This window comes from Cuculus canorus, chromosome 13 (assembly GCF_017976375.1).
Source record: "Cuculus canorus isolate bCucCan1 chromosome 13, bCucCan1.pri, whole genome shotgun sequence".
NCBI classification, from domain to species: Eukaryota; Metazoa; Chordata; class Aves; order Cuculiformes; family Cuculidae; genus Cuculus; species Cuculus canorus.
The window spans coordinates 11,550,406-11,568,780 of record NC_071413.1 but is presented as its reverse complement, the minus strand read 5'-3'; the positions used below and the strand labels follow the sequence as shown (position 1 = coordinate 11,568,780).

The window sequence follows — 18,375 nt, the reverse complement described above, 5'->3', positions numbered from 1 at the left end:
TTAGAGACCATTAATCTGATGATTATTTACACAATAGATTTATAGTCTATCATGTCAATGTATACTTGGGGATCCGTAATCTGAAGATCAGTGACATATCAGTGAAGATCAGTGGGAATTAGCATGTTTAAAAAATACGGAGTGTTTCTGGTCAGTGCAGGGGACTGGAGCCAGGGCTGAATGCCACCCTGTCTTGGATCCTCAACCCTGAACCTGCCTTTGGGCAGACAAAAAAGTCAAAACCCAGTGTTTTGAATTAAAAGCAGTAGCTGTGGGATGCAGCTGCCAACCTGTGTGCAGGTGTCTGGGTGTGGGGGGAGGCTGCTGATAAGAGGGAAAGCTTTGCCTTTGGCAGCTCTTGCTCGAGTCCTGGCAGCTCTGGGGGCCTCCATTCAGCCACGGTTTGAGGCATGCTAGGACTGCAAAAGGTCTGGTGGGGAAGGGGGCACCTTACAGCACTGGTGGCACTTTTGCTGAGACTGGGGCATGTGCCATGTAAAAAAGGCTTTACACCCGTTTTAAATTTGGTTAAAGCTTTACATGTTTTAAAAGCACTTGGCATATTCCAGTGGGATGTTTAATAAGATTATGATGATGTTTTAATTTTAATTTTTAATCTCACAGGAAGAATAGATGCCAAGTAGATACTAGTTATTGCTGTTTGTCTGTTTTGAGCTCTGCAGTGTGATATGGTCAATTGGATCAACGGATGGACATCTCCCTGCATTGCCACACAGCAGGAATCTGCTTTCAGGGAAAAGAAGAGAGTAGAGAAGAGACCAGGAGTAATAAGAGAAGTTCAGGTTTAAGTGGTGTAGCGGCATGAGGGAGGCTAGTGCAGGCACCAGTCTGTGTGGCCATGGGCCTGGACTATTTCAGTTGTGACTTACTGTCACTGTTACTTCAGTGACAGTGGCTGTGTTACTTCAGTTCCACCAGCTATGGATATTAAACTTGAAATAATATAACTGTGAACATATCCAAACATTGAAATACACAACTAGAGTTGAGTTATGTGAGAATGTGGTGTTCTTATTAACCCCTGCATGTTCTTGGGGGTTCATTAGCTTTATCCAGACTCGTTCTGTCTATGTAGGGGCTTGCACGCTCAAAGGCACCGTGTGTTTCTTTCCCTGTTCAGGTTTTGCATTTCCATGGAAGCCACTGGAATTATTCCTTAATGAACTATTATGAAGGAACAGCTGCACCCATCAGACTTTAGTCCACAAGAAGTTTTAATATAGGCTATTAATAAACGGCCTCTTCCGAAAAAGGCTGCTAGAGTGTGAAGTTACTGTGCTAAAGTGTCATGCATTTCTATAAATTATCTTAATGCAGTTTCCCAGATTAATATCTACATCTAAAATAAAGCTCTGCAGGCAAGGTCCCTCTGGGCCTCTGCAGTTCAGCAGATAGATGATGCACAAGTCCATGGACTCCTTTGAAATTCCAGATTTAATTTTTCTTGTAAACTGAAAAGTAAGGTGATGAGGACAGGCTTAGAAGACCCACCTCATGTTTCTGAGGTTCAGCCTTCCCCTTAGGAAGTGGTGCAGTGGGGGAGAATGCAGCGTGTGGCCGGGAGGGAGGCAGGGACTCTGCAGCAGCACAGGAACTGCCACTGCAGTCAGGAGGAAACTCCCGGCAGGAAACTCCCCAGTCCCTCTGGGACCATGTTTCTTTTTAATGGTCATTTTAATATTGCAGTGTACTGACATGTACTGGAGGCAGTGAACTCACAAGCTACCCTATAAATAATTTGGTATCTAATTCTGCATATTTTCAACTTGAGGCCTCCTGAGATGATGAAAAGAGTTTAACGCTTGTTGTGTGGTTAGGCTAATTTAGCCTGAGAAAGAATACCTTTGCAAGGCTACAGATGCTTATAACAAGTAGATCACAAGAAGCCTTGGAGTTTGTTACCAGGAATCCATAGGCACTTCCTGTAGTACCTATCTTTGTCAGCGGGTCACACAGCTTCTGTCTCCTAATACCTTCCCTGATTTCCCAAATCCTGTTCCCCCAGAGAGCTTCCCCAGCTGGAGAACAGTGACAGCCCCTTCATGTTGTCAGACCATTGTCTGGGCTGCCCATCCCTTGGAAAACAATGAAGAACAGAAATTATTTTAATGAGTCTCATCCAAAAGCAAATGTAAGGGAAACCAACAAAAATAAATGTGAATGCACACTGGGAATGCTCTGTATTTTTACTGGTTTTCCGTACACAGTTTCTAGAAAAATCTAAGTCCCTGTGTTATCATTTTTCATTAAAGTGATGTTTCTAACCACAGTGGACAGCTCTCATATCCCTTGAAAGCTTATAATAGTAAAATTGTCATAAGGATGAAGCAGGAATGCAAGATTTTATTAAACCATCTTCAGCTCATAAAAGACATCAGTGTTGTGCCATTCTAGATCATATAAATATATTTCAAAGCAGAATCGTATTTCAGGAGAGAGATAAAGCGCAGAAGAATACGAGTAGCAGATACCAACATAAAATATTAAACCATTCAAGAAGGGGTGGGTGTAGGTGTGTGTTTATCCACACGGGCAAGTCAGGGACTGTGAACAAGACAAGATTTTGGCAATATATCAGTACAGCTATGACCATAGATATCCGTGGCAGTTTGTGTGTGTATTTTGCGGTGGTGGGGAGGTTTTGGCATGGTTTCTCACAGTGCGGAGCCAGGCGTTAATGCACAGTGGCGTGAAATGGTACAGGAACATGAAGGGTGTCTTTCGTCTGGCAGAGTCATCAAAGGGAGATATGAGCTATACCTGGATAAATAAGTATAAATACTTTTCTTTCTGATATGTGACCAGATTATTTTCCAGTTGATTTCCAGCCAAGGTCCCAAGTGGGCCACAGATCAAAAAAAGATAAGGGTCAGTTACAAGGTTGAGCTCATTCGGTGTTGCCATAGTAACTGACCTCCAGTATCCCTGGGAGGACGGCACCCAGCTTCCCAGGTGACATTTCTGCTGCCACACCATCAATCCGCTGCCTTTCACCACCCAGGCTGCCTAATCACCGGGACGCTGCGCTGCGGCTCTGAGCCGCCGGCCCACGCCAAAGCTTGAGCATGGGGTCCCCTCACCCTGCAGCTGCCTCATCAGCATGGGAAGGGCTCAGCTACACCCCCCAGGATTAATTACAAAAATGTAATAGAGCAATGTAGTCCAAATGGTTTGTATAGCAGGTCAGGGACGTAAACAGTGGCAATGAAGAAACGTTGTCTGTACAGCAGATGTCATCATCATCCGATGTGAGCATCGGCAAACTCGCCATCCCCTCGTAGCAGTCACGTCATGTTCTCAGACCTTGCTTTTACCTCTGCTGTTGGATTGTTTTTAATGAAAACCAGTGGTGAAGTGGTGCCAGCCAGGCAAGGGGTTGAAGTGGTTCTCTGCAGGCTTTGTTTTGGAGGGCGAGTGTCTATCACTGTCATCCTATCTTGGTCCCAGTTCCTTGCTTCTCCAAAGCTGCGTGGTAAAAATTACTGGAGAAGCTCCTGCTTTTACCTTATAAATTTTTCCCCTTTGGTTACTTATTTACTGGGAAATGAATTGCATAAACAGAATAATTCCATGCAGTTTTAATTTTATTTCCTTGTGTTCATACCAATTTCTATTTATTTCTGTTATAATTAGAGCACTTTTTACATGGCACATTTAATTCTATCAGATTTATGATGTAATGGACAGGAGAAGGTTTGCTGTGAACACAGTGTATTAATGCTTTGTTGCACTGCATTAAAGTATTTCAAAGTTCATTAGAAATGTGGTTAATGCAAGGATGTGTAAATCAGAGTACCGGAAAGATATTCCCCTTTATTGCCTTAATTTGCTGCAGTGAAGTAGGAGTATACTGGTCTGGGAAGCTATAGTATGGGATGTAGATGTTGTTGTCAGGAGTGAGCTTCTGATTGTCTTACACAGTCTCTCAAATTAGGACTATTGTGATTATTCCATAAGGGAAAATTTTGCTTTATTAAATCAAATTGAAAAGAGTTTTAACTAACAGTAATGGCAATGCCATCTTTATTTTTACTGTTCATATCTCCTATTTGTTTTGTTGGTGTGATAACGTGTCTGTACATGGCAGTGTTAATGCATACTTTTATGTTGCCATTAATATATTTATAATTAAAATGCAGCTGATGCAGTACATGGGTTTAATACAGCATTATTAATTATACTGCATCCTTGCCAGGAGGCTGTTAGTGTCGATTCTCTTAGCGGCTTAGAGACTCGTTGTAATATGTATTAAATGCACATTGCTGCAGCAGAAATAGCTTTATGGAGAAGCATATTCCCACTCTAAAATGGGCAGAACAACAGTGTTAAGTGCTACTAAGCACCCTATCAACATCTTTAAAACTATCCTGCAAACGCGTCCAAACTTGGGAACAATGAGCGACGTGCTTCACCATCGTGGTTCAGCTGGGTCTGGGTCTGTGCAACCCACTAATCCTCACTAACAGGCAGTAAATTATGTACCTCCAAATTTATACAAATGCCTGCCTTTGACATCAGTGGGCACCACCCAGGTTTCACCTTCAGGATTCAGATAATCAGCTCTCATTCCTACTGGCTTCCCTCAAGACCAGTATGGAAATAAGTATATGTCTGCCAGGGATCAAATGCTTTTGGAGACAAAAGTAGGTACTGAAAACATTACAGGATACTATCATCTCCCCATGATACTTTTACACAAAGCGCTCTGTTCCTCTTTTGGCCTGACATAGTTTCAGCCTGACAGAATCCAGCAGGCCTGCTTGTTTTAAACAAGAGCACATCCTATTATTTTTTTGAGAAATGAAGTGTAAAATTAATGCTTATTATTTTGAGCTCTGGGAGAAAAAAAAAAAAAAAGAAGCAAGATACCCAAGCTTCTTGTTTGCTGTGCATTGCTCGTTCAGTCCTGTAATCAATTGATCCCCATACATCTACACTTACAGAGAAATGGGAGAAGGTCTAGCACAGCAAGCTGTAAAAATCTGTATTTTATTTTACAAATGAGAGGGGCTGCACAATTCACTTGAGTTCTGTAGGTCTGTCATAGATGCTTGTCATGTTTAAAAAAAAAAAGGGAGGGGGGAATGAGGGAAATGATTATATGTTTGCTGTTGCTAACACCCAGTGCCACATGTTTGACTGGACCATTGGCTGTCACGCTGCATTGTCAAAAAGCCGCCTTGCATGTACCTATATTATCTTATATAATTCAAGGAAGTTATTTGCCAAAGGTGACTGAGTATCCTTACACATGTGCTGTGTTTCTGTGTAAAATAATATGTTGTAAAATGCCATAGAGGAGAGAGTGATTATAGCAGCAATTCTATCTATATCTTTGGGCATTTTCATATTTGGAATACACATGCATGAAAAGAGAAACGTTTGTCATGCTAACCATGGTACTTTTCCCCCCCTTTTTTCTTCCTGGATGGTTTTATAGACACAAGAAATACATAATGGACTCCTGTGGGAGTGGAATAAAAACCCCCACCGGTGAGGAGAAGGCCTTATAATTCAGAAGTGGATTTGCAAATCAAAAGGTCTTGCCTCGAGTGGGATAAATTTCCAGATCTGCAGGAACTCATTATGTTTTATTATTTTTCATTCGAGTTTTAGTTTGTTTGTTATGGGTTTAACTATTTAAAATACTGCAGGGATCGGCCAAGAAAATACACAATCTCTGTTACCTAATTAAACATACCAAGCCTGTAAGAATATACTTCAATTGAAATACTGAGCATTGTTGGGTTTTTTAATTTTAGTGAAATTATAGGTATTTAGGCTGCAAAAGGAGCAGTTGTCTAATCAGCACTGTGTGTCTGTTTGTATTTATGAACACATGTGCTCGCACAGGACCATGGACTGTACATGAATCACTGCTTTCCAAATACACAGTATGCGGAGGGTAGAAAATTAATGTCAAACATGATTTCTCTGATATACTCATAGAAGGAATTCATTCCATTCCCCCCAGTACCTGCTTTGTCCTCTCCAAGTTTATTGCAGCTTTCGCTTGCTGTACACGGCTGTGTGGCTGGATACACTCAGGATGCTTAACGCAAGGCACGTATCCCTTCCCAGTCTCTTCTCCTCTGTGGAGCAGACTGCAAAGATCGCACAAAGCCGAAAGTTTTCAGGCAGGGGTCTGATGGAGAAGCCAGCCTTACGCGAGGGGAGAGGGTCAGGTTTTGAAACACATCTGTCAGAGAGAGTGATATGCCTGTGTGCGTGGGGGCTGCCCATACAAAGAATTACAGACCTTGTTGCATACTAGAAATATGCTGGTCTCCAGGTATGGCTGCCCAGGGAATTTATGGAGCTGCTGCCGTGGAGCCACCAGCTCTTTTATCTTTGTTCCTGACTCTTTCTCCCTTTCCCTTTTTTCTTTTTACTTTTTTTCCAACCCACCTGGTTACTTCTCCCCATCCTGCCTGCCCTTTTCCCCACAGTGACTCCAGTGCCGGTGCTTGCCATCAGCGTTCTGCTCTTGCCCTGCATGTCATCACTGCAGTGTAGGACAGAACATCCATTGCCAGCCCAGTTTTTGGAGCCCACTCGGGGTGGCATGGGTAGCTCGCTGCCAGTGCATGCTACTGCACAAGGCACTGAACAGGTATTTTTTAATTATTGTTCTTTTTCACACTGCATAGAGGGCCCTCCAAGGCCTGTGTGCTCTGGAAATTGCTTCCATCTGCAAATGTGCCAAGGTGCGAATGTGATAGTCACCGTGCACCAAGGGAACAGGCTGTCCCCAGCGTCCTGCATGCAGGACTCGCTGCTTGCGTGCCCTGGCACCTAACTCCTCTCCTTGCAAAAGAGCTTTGGGATGCTGAAAGTACCAAAGGCTTTATAGAAAGCAATGCTTTCCCTCTGTTTAGCCCCTGTATAGATGTAAAAAGGTAATTCGAAGCAATTTTAAGACTGTACTTCTGAAGGCCTGCATTATTTGCAAGATCCAAATGCACTTGGCTAGAGCACCAAGAGTTCATGGTGTAATGTCATTTCTTACGTGTCTTGGAACTGAAAATTGAAGTGGGTGAGATTTGAAGATAGAAAAATAGTTGAATGTACATTGAAAGATAAGTTTTCTTCAGTTTTTGCAATATGTTTCCATGAGAAGTTCACGTGTGCTGCTGCAATGAAGGAAAGGTGTTTCCAGGAATTATTTACAATAACAATCAGCAAAATTTTTAAGCTTTATGTATTTCCTGATTTATATAAACATTATGTTGTCTATATTGCTACCTCTCCCTCCTTCACTTCAAGAAAACTGAAGTATTATTTCATTTTATGTGTGGAAATTTCTTTAATATGGCTTCAGTACCTCACAAAAAGGCCCAACTGCACCCAAACCCACAAATGAGAGGCATCATCTTACGGGGTGGTAGGCTTGAAACAATAATAATAGTTATTATTATTATCATTTCTCTATGAGTTCAGCTAGAACATAAGGGGTATTTAGAATGGGCCCTGTGTACTCAGTGTTTAAGATATATAATGTGGAAACAAGACTTTCAAATAACTTCTAAGTACCTCCAGTGATGTCTCTTCAGCATAGAAAAAGCCAAGAGATACAAAATTAAGGCTGACGCTCTGCTCTGGGCTCCTGCTAGTTTTTTCGTCTGTATATTTGCAGTGCAGTCTGAAGCGAGGATGGCATTTCAGCCTGCTTTCAGTGTTGTTGCTTGAATTCACACTCCTAAATTCATTTTAAATGCTGTTCAACTCTTTATACCCAGAGCAGAGATACTTTCCCTTTGTGGCAGGATGTGAGGTGGAGCAGTGCAGTGCTAGCACGAGCATGGGAGCACGCAGTTGGGCTCCTGGCGGGGTGATCGCAGTGCTGCTTTCATCGCAGCTGCAAATCAATGCCCCTAAACGCAACCAGGGGCTGTACACCTGAACACCCTGCTCGAGAAGCTCAACCCGCTTTTCTGATGGGGCTGGCGATGCAGCAAGGTCTGCGGGTCCTTGAAGTCGCGCATGCCGGTACGCGTGTTTCTGCTGCATCCCCGACGCTAATCTGCTGTGTCACTAACAAGTTGTATCATTTGAACCTTGCAGAGGAAGGCATCAATCATGAGTGCAAGCTGTGTAACCAGATGTTTGACTCTCCAGCAAAGCTCCTGTGTCACCTGATTGAGCACAGCTTTGAGGGGATGGGAGGCACATTCAAATGCCCTGTTTGTTTCACAGGTAAGACAGGGAGGCCAAGACAAGCCTCAGCGTGCATGGCTTGATCCGGAAATGACACTCGGGGGATTTGTAAAATACTGTATTCCTTTCCTAGGGAAAAGAAATACTGTGCTTGAAAATGTTCAAAATATCATCTGTCTGAAACTGGGACTCACTCTGAAGAGCAGCGCTGTGGTGGTGGTTGATACTGAGCAGCACTACCACATGCAGCAGGCTCTGCATCACCTCCCCCTACCCCATCTCTCCCCCCACACCCACTTTGAAGGCTTTTAAATTGTAGTTTACGGCTCCAAGGTGCAATGCATTTCCATGTGCAGGACTTGCAAAGTGTGTACCTGCCCTTGCAAGCCTTTATTCACTTGAGCAAGGACCCCTTAAAGGCCCAGAAGTTTGTAGGCTGCTCATGTGAGTAAAGGTTTGAGAGGACCAAATTTTACAACTGTATAGTTTTTCCAGCTGCTCTCTCAGTACTTCATTTAAAGCTGTCTCATCAGTGCAAATGCTTGGGTGGTCTTGCTTAAAGGATCTGCAAGATGCGTGCTAAAGACTGCCTTTAATATGCTTCTCAAAACAGTAAATGTCTACATTTCCAAACCGGTTGAGAGATTAAGATCACAGAGTGTGACTGTAGGTCTGTCCTCAGTAAAGGGACACAGCAGCACCTGCAATTCCTTTAACTTCCGTGGGAGTAAGGCAAACCCACGCTCTTTAGGGTGCTTTGGCCCACAATTTGACAACCTGCTTTTTGTGTGAGCTTGGAGTTAATTTATCACTTGCTGAAATGTGCTGTAAAATAACTCTTTGTGTGCATGTGTTTAATTCCACTGAAGAAGCTATTTTCACATACTGATGATCATTCATGTAAAATGAGACAAAAAAATGGATTGAGAGATGTTTTTCACCAGCTAAGGCCTGGGATTCAATATGTTTCACTTCCAAATTTCACTTGATAAAGTCAGAAAAATTGTTGATTCAAAATCATAGTACAGGTGCTGTGATATTTGTGGTGTTTGATCATAACCTTTTTTTTTTTTAAATGCTGAATGGACAACCCAAAGGTCTAAAATTTGTGACAAGGCTGCCCTTTCAGATTCACATATCTGCCAGAAATGCTGTTCTGGGCCACGTGTCTTCCAGGCCAGCCATCGAGTCTTCTCCTGGCCCAGTTGTCCTGCATTAAAAATGCATCTGATACACCTGCCGTGGGCCCAGGGCTCCCTGCAGGAGTGGTGACGTCCTCTCTGTGGTCTGATGATTGAGTTCTTCCAGTTACCCGTGGACAGTGTTAGCTCTATGTGAAATATCAAAAATCCGTTCAGGATTCAAACTCTGTTAGAAGTAAGCCGACTGTCAGCCTGGAGACTCTAAATTGACTACTTGTAAGGAAATTCTGCTGAACTGAGTGTATCGGCACTTCTCTGGCAGATATCCTTGGACTTTTCAGAGTCTTTGCAATCATAAAAGTGTAGTTCAAGACAAGGTGCCTTGTATGAAGCAATCTTAACTAAATGTACTATGTTGTTTCAGTTTTTGTACAGGCAAACAAACTGCAACAGCACATCTTTGCAGTTCACGGGCAGGAAGATAAAATTTATGACTGTTCCCAGTGCCCACAGAAGTTCTTCTTTCAAACAGAGCTTCAGGTATGTTTACAACAGGAGTTGAAGCAAAGCTAAAGCTGTTGATTTTTCTGTGTAACCATCACCCTCATGCAGCATTTGGAAAAAGTGCATAGCCTCAGTATGATCACTTCTGCCTTTAAATAGTCTCTGTCTCCTCCTGCCTCTCTCGGTGCTATCAGAAGAAAGGAGTCTCTGAGCATGGCTGGAATAAATAAATAAGACAAGACAGATATCACGATTCTTTATGAGTATTTCTCTTGACAGTAGCGTTGCTACAACCTGACATGTCTACGTCAAACACCTTGTAAATAATTTCTTTTTCTCTATTAATAATTTAGGCACTGATTAACATACAAAGACTAAGCAAATGGTAGCTGTCCCCTCCCCTTTTTCACTGTTAAGTCAGAAGTAAAGGAATTTTCCCTACTGAGGTATGCGAGCAAAGCATGGGTGCAGCTCAACAAGATGCTTAATTAAAGGCTCCACGAAGGCACAAGAACATTAATAAGCTGCAGGTTCTGCAAACCAGGTGTTACAAGCCAGTTTCCCTGGTAGCACTGGGGCCACAGCCACAGCAGTTTTAGCCTCCCCTTGGCTGGCATCTTTTCGCAGGTGCAGCAAGCCTTTCAGAGGGGCCAAACCCTGACCTGGGTATGCTACTGCAGCTGTTTTCAGGGCCCTGTCCCCAGGGGCCACCTTGGATCCAGGATGGAGAGGCTGGGGTTTAAATCATACCTTTGGTGCTGAACCCATGTGAACGTTGAAATCTCCAAGGCATGTGTGCCTGACACTTCACAGGGAATGGACCGCTGGAGCTTGACCTTCTAAAGAGCTGGCAGGGAGGTGCCTGTCCCGGCCATCCTCCTCAGCCGTTTATTACCTGCGCAGCACAGCCCCCACCACAGCATAGTACTGTATGCCTCACTTAAATCTGTTAGCTTTATAAGCCATGATTTACTTGAACTTTGGAGAGTTTTTATTTATCTTGCTGAATTCCCAAGCTGCTGCCTCTTGTGTCGTGCTGTCATGCTGTGGAAGGATGGTTGATCTTTTCACTTTGTTGATTTTATTTTTTTTTCTCCCAGGGGAATCTCTTCTTTCCCTTGTTCTAGCAGCCAGATTTGCATAAGTGTACAAAAGTTTTAACTATACCTTTTTAATATTTTAATAAAGTCAGCAGATTTGGGGTTTGTGTGTTCTCACTATGAACGTTTTATGAAAGCAACAGTGGCTCACAAAGCTGGCTCTGAATTTTCCTCCCATTTTTGCTTTAAAGTAGTGTTTGGTCAAAATGTCAGCACAATTAAAATGGGCATGTTGGCTTCCTAGGTCACTGCATTAACCTTTAAAATCAGATGATAAAATAAAGAGAACCTTGTTAAATTATAGTCTTAACAGTGGCCCATTTCTTGCAATTATCAGTTTTAATTACATAGTGTTTCGATTCTGAAGTGTTATGCATTGCAAAATTGCTGCAAATAGCAGCTTTAATCAGATAAATTATGATTGTAATTTTCCAGTTTTTATGCAGGATTTGTGTGCATTTAAAATTTCTGTGCTCATAATAATTACCCAAGTTAGTTTTCAATGGTGTTGGCTGAATGAAAAGTCAATACTTAGCTGCACAGTTTTAGTCTGTATTTCAGTGGTGACTCAGTGGTTTACCTGATGCCAGGGATTTTTTCTAATTCAAATATCTGAGCCTAGGAGGACACAAAATGTGTGTATAAATCAGAAATGCTCAAAACTTTTGAACCAGTCTGCCTTGGTACAATTATCTCATCAAATTCTGATGCGTAAGCTGACTGCTCTAAATTCCTCAACTGTTGGTTGTATTTTTGATTAATGAAGATTTGGTATTTTTTTTTAGTGAACTGGTTGTTCAGCTGCTGCTTAGGGTTAAATCTGCATATACTTTTCAGTCCCTTAACTGCTCCTATGTGGGCAAATCGCCACCCATCGAGGGGTTCTGCTTGATGGATTTGACTTTTCAGTTCTGATCTTGTTTTCCCACTGGTGTAAAATAACTAGTGTCAAAATCTGAACCTATGCTTTGTTTTACTTCTTTGTATTTTTAAATGAAACCAGTGAAAATAATTTAATGTTCAGTATTTTTTAAAATTCTTCTGGAAATAGTTCAGAGTGGAGTGCTTACAGAAAAGCAAGAAAAACAAGGAGGGTGGGGAAAGTGATAGGCAGTGCAGGGACAAGGTAATTTCTATTGATCATAGAATCGTGGAATTGTTTGGATTGGAAGGGACCTTAAAGATCATCCAGTTCCACCCCCCTGCCATGAACAGGGACACTTTGCACTGGATCATGTTGTTCTAAAGCCTGTCCAACCTAACCTTGAACACCTTCAGGGATGATGTTTCTTCCAGCTCTCTGGGCAACCTGTGCCAATGCCTCACAGTAAAAAATGTCTTCCTAATATATGATCTATCTCTCTCCTCTATCAACTTAAAGCCATTGCCCCTCATCCTATCCCTGCTGTCCCTGATAAAGCTCCCTTCCTCAGCTTTCCTGTAGCCCTTTTATGTACTGAGAAGCTGCTATAAGGTCTCCACGGAGCCTTCTTTTCTCTAGGCTAAACAAGCCCAACTCTCTCAGCCTGTCCTCATACGGGAGGTGCTCCAGCCCTCTGATCATCTTCATAGCCCTCCTCTGGACCTGCTTTAACATGTCCTTCCTGTCCTGAGGATTCTAGAACTGAATGCAGTACTCCAGGCAAGAGCAGAGTAGAGAAGCAGAATCACCTGCCTTGCTCTGCTGGCCAGGCATCTTTTGACACAGCCCAGGATACGATTGGCTTTCTGGGCTGCAGGTGCACATGAGAAGCTCAACAGAAGCCTGCGAGCCACCAGCACCCCCAGGTCTTTCTCTTCAGAGCTACTCTCAATCCATTCTCTGCCCAGCCTGTGTTTGTGCTTGGGATTGCCCTGACCCAGCCTCAGGACCTTGCACTTGGCCTTGTTGAACCTCATGAGGTTCACATGGGCCCATCTCTCAAGCCTGTCCAGGTCCCTCTGGATGTCATCCCTTCCCTCCAGCGTGTCAACCACCTGACATGGCTTGGTGTCATCAACTGACTTGCTGAGGGTGCCCTCAATCCATGTCTCCAACAAAGATGTTAAAGCACACTTGTCCCCATGGAGCAGCATAAATTAGCCCTGCTCATTTGTGTACATTTCTTTAAACAATTAGGGTAAACGCCTTGTAAGCCCAGAAAGGAACACGTGCCATATGATCAGAAATGTTCCTACTGTAGTGTACTTTTAGTGGCTGGTGCAAATACTGCTTTGGCAGTGTGGTGCTCAGGAAGGGGTAAAACCCTGTTTGCTCTTCTGAACTAGTAGTTGTAGTTTAATGCTTTGAAGTTTACACCATCTGATGGAGCCACAAAACCAAAGCTCAAGAAAGCTCTGAGTAACTAGGCTGATTTTATCAACAGTGGAAATTTTGGTGTGAATTTGCAGTGATGAGTCAGGGAGGTTACCTTGATGATATTGCCAGAAGAAAAGAAAACAGAATATTATTTAATTGCTTACATTATCTCATTGGAAATATGGGAACAAAACATGGTAATGTTAAGTATGAAACAAAGGAAACAGTATGTGTGATAACCCCACATACCCTTAGGGCAGAAGAGGAAAGTCTGGCAGCTTCTTGTTTTTCACATCGTCATTTTGTAAGATTGGCATCTATGAATATGAAGAAAATCTCCTGGAAAAAATAAATTTATGGTTATATCAAGGCTATAGCATTTAATTCCCCGTGCTGAAACATGCTTACTGAAACAAGTATAGACGTAGAGGTTTGGGGGGGTTCCTCACATGTGGAGCAGAAGGAGCCCTTTCAGACAGAGCCCCTCCTCTAGGACCCGTGTCAGGAGCTGGCGCCCTTTGCTGATGAGCCTACTTCTTGCAGGCAGCTGGAGCCACAATAGCACACAAGGTACCCAGACGTGGGAGATGAGCTAGCTCTTCCACAACTGAAATTTTGGTCTTTATTCAAAATGTAGCAGGGACCCCTGCCAACACTGAAGATGGGTCAGAAATCACGGTACATAATGGGTACTGAAAGTTATATTTGTGGTGTTATTCACAGCAGGAAAAGATACCTCCTCATTTGCTTGCATCAAGAATTACATTAAGCAAATTGTGACTGAGCAGTGATTTTCAGAGGAAACTTGAGGATTTTCATATGTACTGTTTTGCCACACTGCTTTTTCCAAGGAACCATCACATAACCAATGAAGTATTTGTATTTAAGGGATTAATTCCTGCTGTTTGTTGTGTACTGTTAATCATACTGTTTCCTCCTAAATGATTACAATTGATGAAAACTAAGGCAAGGGATATAATAAACAATGCACAAATAATCCAGGTACCAAGGGAGCAGGGTGCCCGCCAGGTCTTTCCTAGCACAGGTGTTCAAGTGTTTTATTGCCTGCTATGAATAAAGGGCTTGCTTTTCTGTTCAGAGTTGGAGATATGTCAAACCACTAAATTAAGGGAAGTTCACCGGAGGATTTTGCTGTCATTTTAAGTGCCCAGTTTCTTTAAACGTACGCATATCAAAAGGAGAGTGGCTACTATGGCTCATTGGCTAACACTGTGGTCTGTCTCCCTCCTCATTTTATTTTATGTGAAAAGCTGGCAATTTTCATATATCCATAAACAGGCATGAGCTGCTGCACAGAAATTGTACTCATTATGTTAATAATGATTTACCATGAACATCCTCCAGGGGCTTGATTTGGTCCACATCAAAGTCCTTGGGATTCTTTCCGCTGATTACAGCAGATCAAGCCCTGAGCAGGTTTTCTTTTTTTAAGTTGCTTTTAATGTCAGCTCTGTGTTAGATGTGTCTCCTAAAGAGGGCTGCATGCTGCCCAGGTGAACACGCCACTGCAGCGGGTCGCCATGTGGCCTGATGTGACCCAATGGGGGACGTTAAGATGTGGCTCCGTACCGGTGATGACTTCCCTGGGAGTGGGACAATGAGGAGCAACATCTCCAACTGCTTATGCGAAAGGTCTTGGGGTCATCGGGGTACAACAGTGTCCTCTGAAATATGTGCGGAGAATAAGAGCCTCTTGGCTTGCATGCAACCCACCTGCACCCAGGTGAGTCCACAAGGCTACCTCTAAGGACTCAGTTTACCACCAATGGTCAGAGCACTGAATAAAGACTTTAGCAGTTGCAGGTCTGTGCCCAGCTATTCCAAGTCTTTTAGTGGCCATTGTGTCCAGTTTCTACTTGAAAAATATGCTTTACCTATTTCCTGAGGGTACAAGAAAGCTTACTCAAATAGAGTAAAATTTTTCTTCCGAACAGCCCTGTGTGCTTGCAACACTGAAATATCTCAGTGCTTCTGGGCTCCAGTGTCCACACAGTTAGTGAGAAAAAAGCAAATCTGTGGTGTTTTGATGAAGTTGCAGAAAACATTTTTCCCTGAGGGGAGTGTGTGGATGGCAGAACACATGGGATCTGAAATGTGGCTCTATCTCAAGGCCTTTTCACTTACTGTAACTTTTGCTGTATTTCAGAACTTTTGTGTGACTTAGATGTTAAACACTGGGAGCTTGCTGGAAACAAACCGCAAGCATTATGTGTAGAATTTATTTTTTGCAAGTAAAATCCATTTTTTCTCTTAAAAGAATTTATGTCTTTGCATTTTGGTTGCTGATGGGCTTTTAAGAGTCTGTTATCTGTCTTTCTTTGTTTTTTTTTTTTCCCCCCCTAATGTTAGTTCTCTATTAAATCCTGAAAAACGGTCAGTTATCCTAGCAGATTTGGCTAGCATTTCTTGAAAAATGTTGCTATGGTGCATGGAGTATTGTTAAATTTTAATTATTAGTAGTAGCAAAGCTAATAAATTAGAAGAATACCAAAATCTATTTCAGCCATATTGCTGGGTTTCATTCAGACGCAGTCAGATAATTATAACTAACAATAATTAAAATTTAAAAGTGCTGTAGGCACATACCCATCACAATGAGTCTGTCTGCCTGAACATTTTTTATGGACTGCAAAACCACAAGTTTCATCTCTGATCTGTTGTCACAGTAGGGAAGAGTTTTATGTGTTAGGTTTCTGGTTTTCAATAGGTATATTTAAAAACAGGGGAGGAGGAATATATGGCTGTTTAAAAAATTGAGGTTAGGAACAGGATCTCGTATGGACCAAAGGTGAGAAACTCCATTGCAAACTGTGGGGCTGTAGCTGGGCTCTGCAGCAGTTGTGGTTGAGGTTCTGTGCAGGTGATGCTGGAGATTCCCTGGGCCTGCCATCGACGGAGGTTAATGCTGTATTGAAGAGCAAGGGCTGTTCATGCTCATGCACCTCTGTGTGATTTGTCAGCACCTTCTTCCCTAGCACAAAATGAGGTGGCAGTTCCTGCATCTGGGGATGTGTTGGAACAGCCACGTAACCCAGACCGCGTGGCCAATTATTGTGTTGAAACATAGGTTGGTGCAAAATGACCTAGTGACAACGTGTATTATTTTTTCATTTGGAAAGATGATACCAATCGGTATATTGCTGCGTCTTTATCATCCCTGAAGTCTCTTCGGTGAGATGCAGAAAGATCTCTTGGGTCTGTGGAGACTGATCTGAGATGAAGCTTGGAAATGTCTGGCACTGGAGCAGTGTATCCCGTAACAAAAAAAACCCTCTTTCATTTCTTACACCGTTAACATTGTTCTGTGGCTGGCCCTGGCTAACAAAGTGTACGTAACCTTGCTAACGTGCAGAAAACCCAGCAGTGATGCAGAGTAGGGGGAAAAAAACCGGGAGCCAGGTGAAAGGCTTGTTTCAGTCATGAATGCACTTAAGCGCACCCAAGTGTCAACATGTGTGATCAAGTGTAAGGAGGCATGTCGTTCCAATGTGGCAGCGCTGGCACACAGAAGGGGCTTCCTACAGCAGAGATGGCACTTGGATCCGGTGCACAGGCTGCCCAGCTAAACCCGTCGTTGCCTGTCATCTATGCCCTAGGGCAAGGGTCCAACCAACTTTTTCATAGGCACCATGCCATCCCAACAGATGGGCAGGAGTGTAAGCCGCCAAGAGACAATGTATATGCATCAATTGTGTTTATTGAAAGCACAGTTCCTGGCTGCAAATGTCCAAATGTCTATTTATTCGGAGATAAGATGCCTTTAGTTAATAGATATGGAAATGGAGCCTGCTTTGAATTAATTACTTTATATACATTACAAAACTTAATGCAGACACGCAAATGTGAGATGTGCTGATTATGGAGAGACCAGTTAAAGGTCTGGTGTGACACACAGTCCCTCCTAAAATTAACTTGAAGTGCCAAGGTACTGCTTGCCTCTAAGTACTGGAGACCAAATTTTGTAGGAGCTGCACATAATTATACAACTAGCTGGTGCGATATATAAAGATGTGCAAGGAGCCAGCCGTTTACACGTGTAGGTTTTCCTTTGCACCCACATGTCTGAGCTCACCTCCCCTCTTAGTGGTAGAACTAGTTTTTACTTGTATGGGTAAATGAGGATGAGACATTAATCCAAACCAAAGCTGGACCAGTTTACACATCTCATTGAAGAGGTTTTTTCCCATGTGACACAGATAAAAATCATGTAAGATGCAAAGTTTTTGCTTTTATGTTTGACATTGTTGTTGCTGACCAGAAAGAATGATTTATGGAAGCATCCAGACAGGAGTCTGTATGCATAGATTACAGGGCGTTTCCTTCCCCTCCTTGTTAGCTTTATTCAATTAAGGCTTTTAGTGTTCTTGAAAGATATGCTTTAAAGACTCTTCTGAATATATGATTCGGTACTCATAAAGATCCGGGCATACTAAATGTAAATAAACAAAGCGGGAATGTTTTATTCCCAGATACATTAATGTGTTCCTATTTCCTTGGAAACAGAGCACATGGGCTGTGTTAAACATCCATCCTTGACCAAAAGGAGGAAGCACAGGAAAAGAAATGAGAAATGGATTTTCTTTTGGAAAGACCAGATTGCACTCTCTGGTCTGGCAATAACAATTACTAATGACATTTAGAGACAAATTAAGGATGAGAAATGCAAGTTGGCATTTCAGCAGTGCCAGTCAGTAACATTGCATCAGAACTCACAGGAGAGATGAGAAAAAGTTTAGGGATGGAAAATTAATTTTGTTATGTCAACAATTAACAAATACCTTTTCTTCATTCTTTACCACACTATTACAGGTTACCACTGTGATAGTATTTAGCAGCTCCTTTGGTGAATGAAATAGCACTTTGAAATTCTTATTTCTGGAGTCAAACACACGCGCTTGTGTTTTGCTTTGTTGATTTTGAACAATGAATGATAGAAAGAGTTTCAAACTGACCAGGGAGAGAGAAAATGAGCTCTTGAATGTGTGGTAGCAAGAATATTCTGTGTGGCTTCTCTCTGCAGATCTCTGCAGGGTTTTTTTTACCACTGTGAATGAATTAAGATTACCTGCACTTTTTTTCTGAGGTTGTATTTTTTTCAACGTTATTTTTGCAAATTTGGAAGGCAGAGGTT

General features: G+C 42.5%; 1 protein-coding gene across 6 annotated transcripts in view; it reads left to right on the top strand.

Moving 5' to 3' along the window:
* Positions 1 to 18,375, top strand: part of ZNF423 (zinc finger protein 423) — a 230,498-nt gene that overhangs the window by 198,162 nt on the left and 13,961 nt on the right. For all 6 annotated transcript variants that reach the window (XR_008452089.1, XM_054079014.1, XM_009571208.2 and 3 more), the window contains 2 exons: positions 8,086 to 8,217; positions 9,745 to 9,860. Coding sequence is in view for 5 of the 6 variants with exons in the window: in XM_054079014.1 (XP_053934989.1) it covers positions 8,086 to 8,217; positions 9,745 to 9,860 (248 nt within the window). In the remaining variant the exon portion in view is untranslated. Of the gene's footprint in view, positions 1 to 8,085; positions 8,218 to 9,744; positions 9,861 to 18,375 lie in introns of those variants that run through there.